The sequence below is a fragment of the Carettochelys insculpta genome, chromosome 10, assembly GCF_033958435.1.
Source record: "Carettochelys insculpta isolate YL-2023 chromosome 10, ASM3395843v1, whole genome shotgun sequence".
Lineage (NCBI taxonomy): Eukaryota > Metazoa > Chordata > Testudines > Carettochelyidae > Carettochelys > Carettochelys insculpta.
Window position 1 is genome coordinate 28,879,793 of NC_134146.1, and position 17,533 is coordinate 28,897,325.

Consider the following 17,533-nt stretch of genomic DNA (forward strand, 5'->3'; position numbering starts at 1 on the left):
CAGCACAAGCCATTGGCCTCCACTTCTCCAGCAGCAATGGGAGCTGATGGGGCTCAAAAAATCCCACCCCACTTCTTCTATATAAACATTACTTTGGTTTCGGGAGGGTAGTAATGAACAAATCACCTCTCTGCCCAAAATCCTAAGTGCTCCTGTGCCCAAGACAGTGATTGCTTTGGGCGGGAATCAGTTCAGTTTTGAAGACCCTGAAAAATTGGTTTGCAGATCCTCCCTAAAATTCTATGAGTCATCTTTGTTTATAGGAAGCCAAGTCCTCCACTGGTATATATTAATTCCCTGGACCTTAGTGGAGTGACACAGATTTCTACCAGCAGAGCACCTAAATCTATCCAGCAAGTGTAATGAAAATGCTAACACATTATACATGGACCACTCATTCAATGGCATAGTGACAGAAAGAGAAAACTATTGCCACAATTCATTTGCAACACAGCCTTTCCTTCAGTGGGTGTCAGCCAACCAGCCTCTGAGAAATATTACAAGTGGATGAAAGCTAAAGGCTCCTGCCAAATAGAGCAGGATCAGAAAGACAGAAAAGTGACCTATTAGATCAAATCCACCCCTGCAAGTGAAGGAAGTGCCAACAGAATATGTTATTGTTTTACGATTAAAAGGAACATGAGTGGGCTGCTCAGAAAATGAAACTGGATGGTGGTAACGACTGCAAAAAAAAAATCATTCTGACGAACGGTCAGTGCAGTTTAAACTCTGTGCGTGTGTGCATGTGTGTGCATATTTTGTTGAAATAATTCTCCCTTTTCTTCTATAAAACTGCCTTTCTTTATCACATGCGGACACAATAGTAGGAACACAGGAACCATCAATGAAACATGTTTTCTTTCTCCCCCCACTTTTTTTTTTTTTTATAATAATGCCTTCATTCATGTTTTGATATTGTGGATTCTCCTACTGGAGAGAGGGGGACAGAGGCACAGAACTAGCTAAGAAGAATGTAATCTGATGAGAATGAATGCAAGGGAAGAGAGACGAGGAGGGTGAGGTAATTGTCTTTTATTAAATCAGCTTCTGCGTTTCTCTCCAGCAGAATTTGGTCCAATAAAAAATATTACTTCACTTACTTGCTCTTGCTAATACCCTGAGATAAACACAACTATGACAATGCTGCATATAAAGGCAAATGACAGTTTCTTTGCCTTCTCCAAGTCACAGCTTCCATCCCTAAAAAAATTAGATAAGTCTAAAATTTATTTTCATTGCTTATCTATACTTTAAGTATTATTTGAAAAAATGTTTGGTTCCATGTACCGTTCAACGTTGTATCATAATAAATATCAAGAGTCTGATTTTTCAGCACTCCTATACATGTACTTTTTGGCTGAGGTGTACAAGGTCTTAGCAGCAATTCACTGTTTAAAGAAAGAATCCAATGTGTGTGGGTCAGTTTCTTGACAAAAATGCTTCAGCTTGTTTGATCTCCTGCTTCAGTAGTTTCAATAAATATAATATGAAAATAAAATGAAACACCGCTTCACGTTCACAATTGCAGCTCTTGTCAGAAAAGAGAGTGACATCTAGTGGGAGCATGTGTGACAAACAACTCTGGAAAACGCTGAAATATGTTGTAACACCAAGGGACTGGGTGCAGCAAATGTTGAAAAAAAAATTAGAGATATTTACATCTACGAAGTTAGCTGTGCCACCTAAGTTGCTTTATGTAACAGAGTTCGTGTAATGTCAAACAGATACAGCTGTGAAGTCATCTGGTTAAAGGACTTAAATATTTGCTATGCCAAATTGGAGGAGGAAAAATAGTCTCATGGGGGAAAAAAACGAAAAAACATAGAACTGGCAGTTAATAGAACTTAGTTCAGTCCTTGGCTCAACACAGGCATGGAAGGAGATATTCCCAGGCACAAAGCTGATTTTTAGCAGAATCTGCGTGGCTGAATATGTCTCCCTTTCTGTGGAGCTACAGTTCTCTTAGGCTACCTCTACACTACAGCAATCTGTCAACAGAAGTTACTGTTGGAAGAGATCTTCCATCAAAACTTGTGCTGACAGATCAAGTCGGTGAACAAAAGCAGATTGAAAGAGCAATCCCCTTTTGACAGAGAGCAGCCAGACTGCCTGGCCACTCTCTCAACAGAACAACCAACTGGAAGCTCAGCAAACTGGGCTCCCCAGTGAACTGGAAGCCCTGTCCTTCTACAGAGGGCCCCCTCATCCCCTGCAGTGTCTACATGGCTTTTTTTTTTTTAAACAGAAAAAAGCATTATTCCACATCACAGATAGGCAACCCACCATCAGCAGAAGACTGTTAACACTTTATTTGCCAACAAAACTCTCTATTACAGACATAGCCTTAGAAACTGATCCCCTTCTTCCTAATAAATACATAACATAATATTGTCTAGCTCTTATATAGTGCTTTTCATCCAGAGGTCTCAAAGTGCTCTAGAAATGAGATCAAATTATCCATGCTTTATGGGTAAGCAGGACAAGGATACATTAAAGTAAAGTGACTTGTCCAAGGTTACCAAGCCCAGAAGGGAATAGACTGGCGGTCAGTGTTCATTCTGTTGATCACGCTACACTACTTCATTAAAAGCATTACTGGGATGTTGAGCAGCTTAGTTCATACATGTCTGTGTAGTGCTTTGAGATTATCAGAGGGAAGCAGTTATTATGGCATTTAAGGTATTTACCAGTGCCAGATTTGCAGGCATGTCTTTATACAGAGAGATACAATAAGAACAGAATGCCAGAGCTGATTCAATTAGTGCCAGTCCTGCAACTACAAGAGAAACTGCTAATTACAGTGCCCCGCCAAGGCCAGTGAAATGGTTACCATACTGATGCTTATTATTATAATTCAATATTTACATTAGGGTAGTGCCCAAAAGCCCTGAATAGGGCAGTGGACTGCTAGGCACTGCATATGCATAGAGACCCAATGAAAGCAGGGACTGCGTCTCCATGTGGCCCTCTATACAGATCCAATTGCAGTACCAGGGACAAATACAGCCCTCTGTGCAATAAAATCATCTCCCACTCTGACGGGGCCTTGCCTAGAACACATCATAAGTTCCCAAACGTCCCTTGTTTTATAGAAAATCTCCATTCTCTGAACAGCTTCCACAAACCCCAATTCAGACTCCTCACCCATCGTTGCTTCCTTTTGAGGCACTGAATGTCTGTGGCTGACACTGAATAGGAGTCTGAGGCAGGTAAGGTATTCCGGAGAAAAAGGTTTGTTCACCAAATGTGAGGAATGAAAATGAATGATTTCTCAAGGGAACCCACATTTACTTGAGGCAATCCTGAATACAATTAATGTGTGTGCTGTTTATTGGCTTGAATTGTCAATAAGCAGAAGATGAAAACCATTGAGTTTTTATTTACTTAGCATAAAATGGAACAAAACAAAACACTGCAATCCAAACTCAAGGAGAGGGTCAGAAAACCATTTCTAATCTGATAAATATATTTTCAAATTCTGTTTCTGTATTGTATTTCCTTTCAGAAAACAATTCAAAGAAACACACTAACACCCTATCTATTTCATAGTTAATTAATCTAACATTACATCCACTCAAAACAGCTGCTTCCACACATCTGATATGGACAATGACACCGAGTCGAGACAGCTGTTAGAATATTTATCAGGATAGCCTCTTGGCATTTAGGTTCTATTAATACGTTCTGGTATTATACATCTGATTTTGTTTCACCCTTCCAATTTTATATAAATGAGCCCACATATGAAATGAGAAGAAGAATCATAGCAATTCCTAAAATTTGGAATGCTCTAATATTTCAGCAGTACTGTCTTCCTGCATTATATCATCTACCCTGACAATGGTGTTTGTGGTTGAGCAGACCTTTCAACAAAGTATGCATTTTTATTAGATCACTGTCAAATTATATTTAGAGAGGGAGGGGCTGTAGTCTTCTGAGGCTTTTCAATCAGCCAGCAGGATTACAAATCACTCTCTTTTTAGGATTGTAATATATGTTTTAATGCACTCTGTTGCCAGGCCTACAACAAGGTCCAATTTATAAGAAAGCAAAACCATAACTGTCATATACAGATATTCCTAGATTAGATTATGAAACAATAGGGTCATTCATCTATTAGAAATCCAAGGGGAACTGTGGGTGTAAAAAAACCTTAATGTTGTAAATGTGTCTAGCCTACATGATCTGGTGCTCCCTTGTGGCCTTAAACTCCACAGCTGTATGTTTAGTAACATCTGTGTGTGTATATATATGTATATATATATCATGTATATATATACATATATATACATATATATGTGTATATATATGTATATATATCACTTTTGTTGTATAAGCAGCATGCAGCAAATGAAGAGCCCAGTCCTAAAGTGTCTCCCTTATGTAAAAGCTCATTGGGCCAAATTCTGCCCTCAATTACAGCAGTATAAAACTAGAGTAAGCCCATTCATTTCCATGGGATCTTTGTTCAAAATAAACACCCATCCATAGTAACAGAAAACAAACATTCTTGCTGTATCCTAGTTAAAGCAAATGAAAATTCCTCTGCTGGGCACCAAAGAATCCCAGATGTGTCATTGTGTTCATTTACACATGGCTGTTTATTACCCTGCAAATTCTCCTGTGCTTACCTCATCACCAAGTACCCTTTTCACCTCTATTATTTCTCCTTCAGCCTTCTCCTTGCAAGTGTATTTCTTTACCCCAAGTTAAGGGGACATCAGTTTCAGCTCTCTAGTCTGATGGCTGTGGGATTAGAATCTTGTCCCATGAACCATCTGTCTGTCCTGCAAATGTGAGACACTGGAAGGTGGCTCTCCACAGTTGGCGCTTGGAGGTGTACAGGTTCCGAGTTGATGCTCCTGTGAGCTGCAGGGTTTCTCCAAAATGACAAGAGAAGCTGCTCCTGGGAATGTGTTCAAGAATAAATCCCCTGGGAGGACAGGAAAAGGAAAGGAGTAGCTGGCTGAATAACTCCCTTTCCATCAGAGTAAAGAGAAGGAAATTCACCATAAACTGCTGGAGGAGACCAGAAAAAATTCCTTGGGAGAGGGGCTGCTATTATAGGGCTATTACAGTGCCCCTGCACCTCCCCCTCTAAATATCATTTAACTCATAGCTTTACTCACATGCCAGCCTAACACTAAGCTCCATTTGCATTCCTTGGTCATGCTCCTTACGTCATGACTGGAAAAGAGTGTACATTGCTTCCAGGCCACCTGTCAACCTGTGACTGCACCTAAGCTCGGAGTACCAGATATGTCAACAAATCTATTGACGGATTCTTTTTACTGCTGTCAAACAAATAAATGGTTGCTTCAAGTGCAGGGTTTAAGTTTCTTCTTAATCTTAGCAGCTTCACAACCATTCAGAAGGTTTGCGGAAAATACTATATTGGTCTACCACAGAAGGCATTCATGCCTTTGTGGGCTGATGCCCCTAACTGGGAACTGGGACCATTAGCCTGCAGTATAGTTTTAATGCACTCATCAAAACAGCAGCGAGGTATTCCTGTCTTGCACAGTAAGTCAATTTTTAGTTCTCAATGGTCAGTGATTAGTGTCACTGGTGTAGTTACAGTGTAAGCCCCTCCGGCCATAGTACTATGTGCTTCACTGCTAATCCACATCTCCCCTGCTATTCTACACAAAGGCTTTTTTCTTTTTGATAATGTGCACAAATGGACCCGAGGATAAGAAAATCATTTTCATCTGACACCAATGGATCAATTTCTTCTCTTTTTAGGCAGGACGTCCTTTTCAATTTAATGGGATTACTTGAGTTAAGTTCCAGTCCAACTGCCACTTTCATCAAATCCCAATTACTCTGATTGGAACTAAGTTGGATTCAGAGTGAGAAGACCAGAATCTGTTCCTGAAATTGGATTTAAACACAAAAGGTTGAGGGTTAAGTTGACACCCATCTACACGCTTATTAAAGAATATTTAAAGCTTGCAGGCCTTCAAAAGCCTATATCATGCTTATGCTATAAACTTCTTGCCACAGAAACAAATCATATTTTCCTAGCTTCCTTTCAGCTTCCAAAGGATCCTATGGATTTATATATAGGTAGGTTTGCATGGTTGCATTTTAAACAACAAAAGAGATATTTGCTTTGGAAAATTTATTTAGAGAGTAAACATTATCCGAGAGTTAGGAGGGTTATTTCTACAATTTATTTTTAATTGAATATTTCTTTTTTACCACAAGACATTAAAGATGATCCAAGGTCTGTTTAGAGGAGTCTTGCATCCCACATAGTTTTCTCTTCCCAGGTATATGTTTGTATCTAAGTCACCAACTCCATTTTGACACTGTTTGTCACCAACAAAAATAAGTATTCTAGAAATTCTACTTCCAAGAGGCTGAATTTCAGGGTGGCTAGCAGGTGGTGGTTTGGAGAGAAGGCAAATACCTGACCTACTACTGGATTCCAAATACCTTTCAGTTCAGAAGTATCTGAACCAACCTCATATCTATGTTGTAGACAGAAAGTACATATAAGGCCCACACCATGGTTTTAAAACACAACTTGCACAGTGCCTATTTTAAGGACTAGACTTTTCCATTTAACTTCTGGGTTCTTCCAACCAATGTCATTGTGAAATCTTCTTTCCTGCTGGACAAAAAATTCCCTTAGCAAAAAAGTAGCACTGCAAATTGTAATAAATAAATTGTAATAAACGACTGAATATGTGTACTGTACATATAGCTTACCTTTATCAAGAGAAGACTATGTAAACCATTAACACACAACCCACAATCCAGCCAACCAGGAGAAGTGCAGGTATAACAAAACGTGAGTACTGGACTTCAGCTGAAGAGAGAGAATAAAGACTGTTATTTAGAACACAGCATGTCAGATAAGCATGTTCTACTAACTCTAACTCTGTTAAATAAACTGCGATGATCTTAAAAAAGGCCAGTGAACTGAGACAACCAACTATCGTGACTATTATAACAACAGCAACAACAACAACAACAACAAGATAGGGCCACCATATTTTGTCTGGCCTACGCAAGGATACATCGCAAAGTCATGATTGAAGCCATGCTCTCCCATAGTCACAAGGACTTCACGGGGCTAGCACTGCTAGGCACCCTAAACACATGGGAAATGAGGAAAGCGGGGAGAGAGAGAGAGAGAGAGATGGTCCTGTCTCCTGTCTACGATGATCACTTAGGAGATCATTGGCACATGACTCCACTGGCAGAAGCCCTCCTTACAGAGACTGGTGACAGACACACTCCACCTGTACATACATCTTCTGAAGCTCCTATGGAAGTCAACGATATTTTTTAAATAATGCACTAGTGCCCAAAGGCCCCAGACAAAATGCCAAGATCATATCCTCAATGCGTGTGCATGCTGTGGCCTGGATTGCCCATCGTGTATTTGTAAACCACAGTAAAAGACAGATGGCTGCATCTCTCAGGACCCAGGGTCAGCAGGGCCCTGACTTCAGGATAAAAAGAGTAGTGTATACTTAGGCTGGAGCCTGAGCTCTGGGACCCTCCCCCTTCCCATGTTTTCAGAGGTCAGTCTCCATCCCAAGTCCACATATCTCCACTGCAATTTTGAGTCCGGCAACCCAAGCCCCACAAGTACAAGCCAGTTGACCTGCATGCTGTGACTTGCTGCCATGGGTCATGTACTGAACTGTCAGCATCTCCTTAGGTACAGCTCTACACCTCACAGTCTGAGGTCTCATTCTCCAAAGTGTTGCTAGGGGTGAGTTTGTGACTAAGGCAACCATCTGCTTGCTACCTGGGGTAAAGTTGGTATCCTTTAGCCAAATCTTACACATAAACATATGCCAACGATCTAGTCAGAGTCTTGGTTGTTGCCCGCTAATGGGGTTTTCCTTTTTGCTCTCAGTTCCAAAGTCAGAGGAGTGCCAGCGTAAAGGTGTTTGAAATGGTTTCAAACTGCCTGTTTCAGTCTGTCTCACAGAATGTGCCACTTATTTAGTTACTTTGGTCCAGTCGCTGCAATATAATGTTGAATTCCATGTTGACCACTACTACTGGAACTCATCAGCATCAACCATCATGGCTCAGCGCCCATTGGTGTCCAATGCCTCCCTCACTATTTCCTTCCATTTCTTCCTGTCCAGTGCGGAGTGGCTTAGTTTCTGTAGACTAGCTCTCTACCAACCTACTATATCATCTACCCATACTCTGTGGGGTCTGCCTCTTCTATTCAAACTGTCCATTATGCAGAATACAAGGGTCTTTACTTTTCACTTGTTCATTCTGCGGATATGCGTGAATAGCTGTGGTTTCCATTATATAACCTTCTGCAGTAGTTTCTTTTTTGGCTGTATCTTCCAATGTAATTCCTCTTCGGTGACCTTCTGCATCTATCTTATTCTCAGGATCTTTCTATAACAACTCCTCTCAAATGCCAATATCCTTCTCTTCAAATCTTTTCTTATCACCCATGTCACCAAATATGTACAACATGCTGCTGAATACGTTTTCAAGATGCTCAGCTTTGTTCCTAAGCTAATCATTTTGCTTTTCAAGATCTTATTCATCACCTTTAAACTCACTCTTGCTTTTGCTATTCTAGTCACTGTTTCCTTCTTACAACCTAGATTATGTCTTGTTGCTCCTCAGATATGTGAGCTTCTCTACATTCTCTAGTTTGATCCCATCTACACTGATCTTCCTTCCTATTTTCTTATCTCCAAATACCAGTCTTTATTTTATCAATGTTTGTAATCAGCCCTTTCCGCTTCCCTTCCTCATTTAACACCTGCATCATTCTTGCTAGCTTCTCTTCACCTTCCCCGATAACTATATCATCTGTGAACCTCAAGTTAATTCTCATCCTGTGCATCGATATCCCTTCTCCCTCTTCTTTGATCTTACCCATCATGCTCTCAAGGTGTGTGATGAAGATATTTGGTGATATCGGATCTCCTTGTCTCGTACCTCTACTTTTTCTAAACCAACTTTGCAACTCTCCACACGTCCTCATCACTGCCTCCACACGGGCACTGATATCCTTCAACAACCATATCAGTCTGCTAACTCCACCATGAAGCCTCTAGGGGTTCCATGCCAGTCACAAGCCTAGATGGAGGAGGAGGGTTGATCAGATGAGTGTAGAGGTTCTGATTGTAAAACAACAATATGAATGAAATATGATGCCACTACGACTAACTGATAAAAGATGCTGGCTCAGATATTGCCTGGATAAACAAGGTCCACAATACCAATCGAGTGATCAGGGTTGGGTTGGTAAATTGGATACTGAATAAAAATTATAACTAATGCAGATACTATCAATATGAAGGTGGAACGTCCAAATGCTGCAGGTGACTGGAAAGTTCGACCTGCTTCAAAAGGAGATGGAGAGATACCGAGGAGATACACTTGGACTAGCGGAGATGTACTGAACGCCGTCAGGAGAGATGTGCGGTTGTGAAGCCATTTGGTCAGGGAATGAAACAAAGCATGAGTTAGGAGTCAGATTCCTTCTTAGCAAAAGAGCTAGGGGAGCATTGTTAAGATACAAAGTGGTAAGTGAGAGAATGATGGTAACAAGATTCGAAGCAAAACTGTTCAGCATCTCAGTTGTTCAGATGTATGCATCCATGTCAGACAGCATGGAGGAAGAGATTGAGATATTCTATAAAGCCTTGACAAAGATGCTGGAGGAGACACCAAAAAGAGATGTGTCGATTATCGGAGGAGATCAGAACAGACAACAAAATTTCGGAGAGAGTCATGGGAAGGTTTGGATATGGAGAAAGAAACTACTGGAACTGACTAGTAGATAATAATATTGACACCCCTCAGAAACATTAATTTGTCATATAAAATGATGACTGCATATGAAAAAACTTATTTAGAAGTCAAACTTTATGAACATCTGTTTCTCTTCTACATCAGGATTTCAGCGAAGATTTTTCAACCGCATCCAGCAAATAGCAAGTTCATACTGCCCCCAGAAATTCTTGAGGCCAGGAAGAATCAGCTTCGGTTCCCGTTTAAAACACATATCAGAATAATTCCTCCTGCAGTGAAAAATATTAGAAGTGCTTTGATAGCATAAAACTATGCACTACCTTGAGGTGGACTGGATCACACCAGCAGTGTTTGCAGGGTAATCAATAGCTCAGTGCTTTGTCTGCTACATTATAAAAGCTAAACACAAAGAGCACGACATACCCTTGAATAATGTACAGCATATCTACACACAAGTAGTGCCTTAGAGTTTCTTTAAAATACAGCACAAATAAGCAACCACATAACACAAAGATAAACTCCATGGTAGGGTTCTGGTGATCTGGAACTACAAGGGAATTTGAAATAACACTTTTTGAGACCCTCATGTATTTGCTACTTTGTTAGAAAATTGTACAGTAAACTCTTTCATATCTGGAAGTCCCAGGCCCAAAAGGCTGCTAAATATTCAAATATTCTGCATAATAGAGAGATATACATAGCAATGCATAACAAAAAAAATTAGATATTAACAAACAAAAAATATATGCAGAGTACTATATTTACCAGTAGTAGCATTGTACACTGTAAATTTATACTGTATTTGCTGTATTTATTTGTATTTACTTTCACTATGCTGTACTTATGGACAACATAACTAAAATTTACTGATGGTTAAAATGCTGGTTATTTGAGAGTTGCAGGTGATAGAATGCCGGATATGAAAAAAACCAGTGTTGTAGCACTTTTAAAGATTACAAAATAATTTATTAGGTTATGAGATTTTGTGGGACAGACCCACTTCTTCAGATCTGGAAATCCTGTAAAAAGCAATGCCCCTCTGCTACCTGTATTGGACAAACTAGACAATTACTTTGCCAAAGAATGGACACAAATTGGACACAAAACAGGTACTATGAATCTAACTACACATAAGCCGGTCAGTGAGCATTTCAATGGAGCAGGCCACAGCATTTAAGACCTGAAAACCTGCATCCTCAAAAGAGACTTGAACACCAGATTACAAAAGGAAACCTCTGAACTGGAATTTATCTTCAATACTTTGCAACTTCACCTCTGTAGAGGTAGCAATTACCTGGTGCATAACAAAGACTGTGTCCCATCTTTGATATTCATAGTGATCTCAGGCAACTCACTTAATAGACACTTGCACTCTGTAATTTTCTTCTACCCCCTTTCTGTCCTATGTAACTGATTCATCCATTTTTATTTCATTTTTTCTGTCTCTCTCAAATTCTCATTGTGCCAGTTGACTTTTAACAGAATTCCCAGATCTGAAGAAGTGGGTCTGTTCCACGAAAGCTCATCACCTAATAAATCATTTTGTTCTTCTTTAAAGTGCTACAGGACTGCTTTTTGTTTTGTGAAGACACAGACTAACACGGCTACCTCTCTGCAGATATGAAAGAGTTTACTGTACTTCTATCGAGAGCCTGGCTGCAGTGTACACAAGAAGGGCTGTATCCTGTGGGTGGCAGCCCAGAGCAGCTGTTAAATAAACAACAGGGTTGCTGGGCATGGGGCTTTGTTACTTGAGATCCCATTGGATGAGGTAAGAGATGAGCACCAGGAGCTGCAAACTGGCGGATCAGCAAGAACACTGTGCCCAACATCCATCATGAAGCACCGAGCAGCTGGCTTGCTGCACAGTGTTTCATAGGAACCATTGCAAGTATTTATGTTAGTGGACTGGAAGTCCCAAACCCTGCTCACAAGCACATCCTAGGAAGCCGCTGCTCCTGGGATCTGCTCCAAGTCCCTTGCAGTCAATGGAAAGGCCCACTGACTTCAAGAGATTGTGCATCAGGGACCTTGTTAACAGCAGGACTAACATAAAGCCCTAAAAACAGCTACAATGCCCAGCATTTGCCAGTCAGAGCCCACACGACTGCTGTGCTCTCCTCCCGAGCTTTCCTCCTCCACTGAAGGGCACATCTCAGAGTGAGGGGTTTGTTCACATTGCCACTCCATGGAAACTCCTCTGCACAGGAAAGGAGCAACCTGAGTGCTCTGGGCCTCTGCACTTCTGCAGCCTGCAAGGTCAAGCGCAAAGAGCCTAATCTTGCAACCCTCACGCCCACGAGCCAACCTAATGCAGTTAAGGATTTCCCCAGGACAGGATGGTTGCATGAATGCAGGTTTACTTACTATGTGCATCACTGTAACTGGCAGTGGACACTAAGCAGCCAATCTGCCCATTCCTCAGTCAGAACAGCGTAAAGGTTCAGCTTTTCAGTCTTTACTAAGGTAAAACTCCCCTTTATACAAGCTGGAATTTGCCCAGGGTCTCACTGAGCTCCTATTGCGCTTAGGATGTCCAGTGCGGCTCAGGGCTAGAACAGGTTTACAAGGGTAGGTAAAAACTATATTCCTTGGGTGCTGAGCACAGTCTCAAGCTATTGCTCAAGCCATGAAACTCCCACGCCCTTTAACTCTTAAGTATCCCAGCAGATTTCACTTAATAGATTTGTGTGTATTCTGTACCACACACACACACTCAGCTGCCATGTCTCAACCCAAAGTGGTGTGGAGTCACGCTGCACCACTGGGAGCTTGGAGAGGGACTATGAAACTCCATGCAAAGGAGATGGTGTACGCTGCACTACTCTTTGGTGCAAGGGCTTCCGCCTGCTCGAAGGGCTGGTACAGATGGCAACAGGCTATAATTCTGCCTTGCTGTCCCCTCGGCAGCACTGTATACCTATGAGGTGCACAGAGGAAGGGGTCATTGCACGTATCTGTCTATATATGAGCTTGCCCATTAAATCAATCCATCTCCTGGTACAGTCAGCTCAGGTTAAAGAAATGCTGGTTTGAGTAATCAATATCCCAAAGTGTTAATACTAAGATGAAATAGCTTCTAACCAGGCATTTGTGCACAGTTGTATGCATGCATTAGAATGATAAAATAAATCTGTCAAAAATCCTGCTTTTTAAAGAACGGGTATTTTTTATTATAAATGGCATACTCCATCTTCCCAGATGTCAAATGCCTCAGATGTTCACTGTCCACCTGCCAAACTCCTCTGACTGCTTCTTCAACTCAGTTATATATTATCAATACAAAATTTCTGACACACTGAAAATTCATTTATTAACAAAATAAATAAAGCCAGGGCTCTGGTACTGACTGGTTGTTAACAATTTTAATATTGAAAGAATTTAAATCCCTTTTTTCCCCCTCATTTAATTGCCTCACAAATTCCCAATCTACTGCACTGATGTACTGCAAGATCCACTGGTGGTAATGGAGAAATTTGATTCTGCTTGCAGTGGAATGCATTGGTTAAAGAAATAGTTACACAGAAGACAGTGATTCTCCCACTGTTTTATTGTAATAGCTACACCAAATCATTTGCATCTTCCTATTTTTATTTGTAAAACAGGAACAATGAGACAATAGTCTACAATGTAAAATATTTTGGTATCAATGGATAAACAAGTTACGCAAGTACTGAATGTTATTCATTATTCTCCACAGTGGTTGAAGTTGCAAAGTCTGCATTCCCCAATAGTTATCACACAACTGTACCTGAGATTAGCACAGTTTTCTCTGTATTTAGAAGATACCCATGGTATCTGTGTAGGTGGTAGATTGTTTTTAGTGGATTTCATTATATGCTGATTTATACTTAATACTACACATAATAAATCAAGCAGAACATTATTTCCGCAAGTAAACAAATTGTGTAACTATATGTATCGACCACCACCATGGTTATGTCTATAGTTGCTTTCTGTCCGCTATTCTTGAGAGTGGTGTAAATACAGCAAGAGTCAGCAGGTGTAAAGTTCTCTTTTTGTCATTTCTTATGGGCAGTCAATGCAAAATTCACTCATTCTGATTTCACTTTGCCATGCCACTTGGGAAGGGTGGAGTCAAAACCTAGCTTATATCAAAACAAAAGGGTATTATCTTTCACTCTTTCCCATATTCTCAGCCTGTACCCACACAAAAATATTACTTGCATACACACACAATACATATACATGTGCTGACTATATTGTTAGCCACAGATCAGAATACTTATAATAGCTTAGCAAAACAAATCAGCAGTCATGTAGCACTTTAAAGACTAACAGAATTATTTATTAGGTGAACAACAAAAAGTCTTGTGGCACTTTATAGACTAACAGATATTTTGGAGCATAAGCTTTCGTTGGCAAAGACCTGCTTCGTCAGATGCATGAGTGGGGTCCCACTAAAGGGGGAGGGCCAGAGCTGGACAGTTGAACCAACTGTCCAGCTCTGGCCCTCCCCCTTTAGTGGGACCCCACTCTTTAAATACCCCTCTGAAACCCCCCTCCCTGCCCCTCATGCATCTGATGAAGCAGGTCTTTGCCCACAAAAGCTCATGCTCCAAAATATCTGTTAGTCTATAAGGTGCCACAAGACTTTTTGTTGTTCTCGAAGCCACAGACTAACATGGGTACCTCTCTGATATTTATTATGTGATGCACTTTTGTGGGGCAGATCCACTTCCAGATCTGAGGGTCTCAACAGCTAATAAATCATTTTGCTAGTCTTCAAAGTGCTACAGGACTGTTGGTTTGTTTTGCTGGAATACAGACTAACATGGCTACCGCTCTGTTACTATAATAGCTTAGGTAAATCAGAGACCCCTACAAACTTAAAAAGCACATGATCAAATCTCTACTACTATTGTTAAAATAACAACTGAGATGATAACTGCTGAAAGCAATCAAAGGGAAAACAAGTGGTCTCTGGTTGTGTGTGTTTTGGTGTATCTGAAAATATTTTGGATATAGTCATTTTCTATGTTTTACCCATAAAGTCAGACAATTTGCCTGCATTGTTATCAGCCTTTCATAGGGAGAGAATTTTTTAAAAAATAGGAAAATGCGATTGCAAAAGCAGAAAAACTGCCAATGAGGTTCAGGAGACCGCCCCCCATCCCCCCCAATACTTTTAGCTCTACTTTTTTCAAGCAGACTGCCTCTCAAATTGACTCTGTTCCTTTACTGAAAAAGTAAAATATGCAATAAATCATCTAGGAATTAGTAGCTTATCACTAGCACGCTAGCTTTACACTATACTGCTATAGTGGCATGTTTTACACATACATTAATACTACCATATGTATCTGTGCAGCTTACCTGGTTCTGCCATTCCTCCTTGCAGTGGAGTTATTGACAAGTTCTAAGGTTTGCCTCTGCAGTCGTTACTGTGAGCATTGGGATGCTTTAAATAGAGCAATATTTGGAACGTACTGCAGCTGCTTTGCTCACTGATGCCAATTTTCTGCTATATGCATTCAATTGTTTACAAGAGTTCAGGGACTTCAAGTTCAAAATGTAGAGTTCTTGTTCATTTACAGGACTGTGTAAAGCAAGGTAAAAAGAGGTTAATTTTTGCATGGGTAATGACATGAGGTCTGAAGTTTGATTTATGGTGTCTTAGCTTAGTTTCAGCATTTCTCTGTGTAATATTCATTAACATCAATTTATTTAAAGCAAGATTGGGATCCAATTTGTTTGTCCTCTTACCAGGGTGTGGAATTAAGAAGGAGTAGGAAATCAAGAGCAAAGTTATAGTTGGCCATATATTTGTAGTACTATCATTTTCCAAGCACCAACAGCAAGCTTGGCACTGCACAGGACACGACAGAAAAGTAGACATAGTCCATAACCTTACGAGAGTTTACCATTTAGAATCTAGTTTCTCGTACTCATATGAGTGAGTACATTCAGTGGAGACACTCCCATGAATGAGGCAAGAAGGATCTGGCCATAAATGTAACATAAATAGGTAATTTAATAAAAAATGGTTACAAGCAGCAAACTCTAATGTGAGGGAAACACAGGAATTGTTGCAAGCTCTATGTCAGAAAGATAAACTGTAGGTATTGTATGAAGAGGGAAAGCCCCATGCAGATGATTAGGAACTGTTCCTTGTTATCACTTTTTCACTGATTCATTATGGATCTGTTTTGAGATCATAAGCTAGATGGAATCCAGTATTATATGTGCAGGCCCAGTTGTACATGAACACTAAAACAGGATGTTTTTCTGAATTTTGTTTCAGAATTAAGATGACATTATTTAATTACCAGTAAGATTATGTTCCCCAGAAAAATTAATTTGCCATACAATCCCATTTCTCAGCTGTGTTGAAATGGCAATACAGTGAAGACTCTCCCCTTTTGTTTGGACATGGAGCAAAATGACAAACTGCTGTTCAAAAGCCATTGCCTATAACAAACTGTAGTGGATGTTTTAGGGTTAAAGATCCAGGAGTTTGCACTGTAAGTTATTTAGAAGAATTAACTCTACTGTACCAAACAGGTGACATCAAAATGTAATGGCGTTCACAGCATATCCTGTGGATCTTCACAACATAATTATCCCTTTTCCTATTTGTTTTAATCAATAGTTAAATAATTAACATGGTTGACCTTTAAAATATTATCATTGTGCTTCAGCATAAACTCCTTATTGAAATAGGCAGGAAGTTCCCACCTTTATTAAAGCAGCGGTGTCAGGCTGATTGCAGAGTCCAATAATTTTGAAGGGTTTTTCTTTTTAACGAAAGTTTAAATATTGGAGTGAATGATGGTATCCACAAGCAGTGACTCACGGAGCCATTGTGAGCTAACTAATTCTACAACCTACCCACAGCAGTTGCACTTGCTCTTTTAAAAGGGGCAGAGTGGCTTAAATGGAATCTAGAAGCCCAGGTACCTGTGGGGTCATGTTTTCCCTGGCACAGACAATGCAGGAGACAACTATACAGCTACTTCCCTAAGACCTCTCACAAGCTCTGTGTAGGAGGCATACTGGCTGTGGAGATTCTAGACAGAACCGCAGCCTATGAAGACCGTGAAGCCTACAGTTACATAGAAAATAGTAACCCATATAAATGACTGTCAGAAGTGTGCTCACCTTTGCATATGGGACAAGAGCTCTTTTTTCCAGTGAGAGTGAAAACTCAGGGCCCTTTACAGTGTATATTTGATATCAGTGTGCAAAATAATTCTTATCTGGGATAAGATGTGAATGACAAGGTGATAACTGATACGGAATGATTTCTATTTGTATAGTCGGTATCCTAGAAAGCAGACTAGGACACACACACATGCTCCAGAAAATCATTAGCGTATAAGGTGCCACAGAACTTCTCATTGTTCTCACAGATACAGACTAACACGGCCACCCCTCTTATACTAGGGTACACAGCGACTGCGGTTCACTCATCTCAGGAGTAACTTTATTGAAGCCAATGTAGGGAATGAATTTAACTTATTGGCTACGTCTACAATTAGAGAAATCTTCGAAATAGCCATGCCAGTGGCCATTTTGAAGAATACTAATGAGGTGCTGAAATGCATATTCAGCGCCTCATTAGCATGCCGCTGGCCATGGCTCTTCGAAATTGCCACTTTTAGCTCTCATGCAGCTCATGCAGATGGGGGTCCTTTCAGAAAGGACCCCGCCAACTTTGAAATCCCCTTATTCCGATCTCATAGGAATAAGGGGATTTCAAAGTTGGCGGGGTCCTTTCGAAAAGGACCGCCATCTGGGCAAGTTGCATGGG

General features: G+C 40.4%; 1 protein-coding gene across 1 annotated transcript; it reads right to left on the reverse strand.

Annotated features, from left to right (window-relative positions):
- Positions 1 to 2,601: 2,601 nt before the first annotated feature.
- Positions 2,602 to 15,148, reverse strand: STRIT1 (small transmembrane regulator of ion transport 1). Its single transcript, XM_075004276.1, has 3 exons — positions 15,097 to 15,148; positions 6,718 to 6,817; positions 2,602 to 6,616 (listed from the first exon to the last, which is right to left on the reverse strand). The coding sequence occupies exons 1-2, from the start codon at positions 15,107 to 15,109 to the stop codon at positions 6,723 to 6,725; spliced, it is 108 nt and encodes a 35-aa protein (XP_074860377.1). The 5' UTR covers positions 15,110 to 15,148; the 3' UTR covers positions 2,602 to 6,616; positions 6,718 to 6,722.
- Positions 15,149 to 17,533: the final 2,385 nt, after the last annotated feature.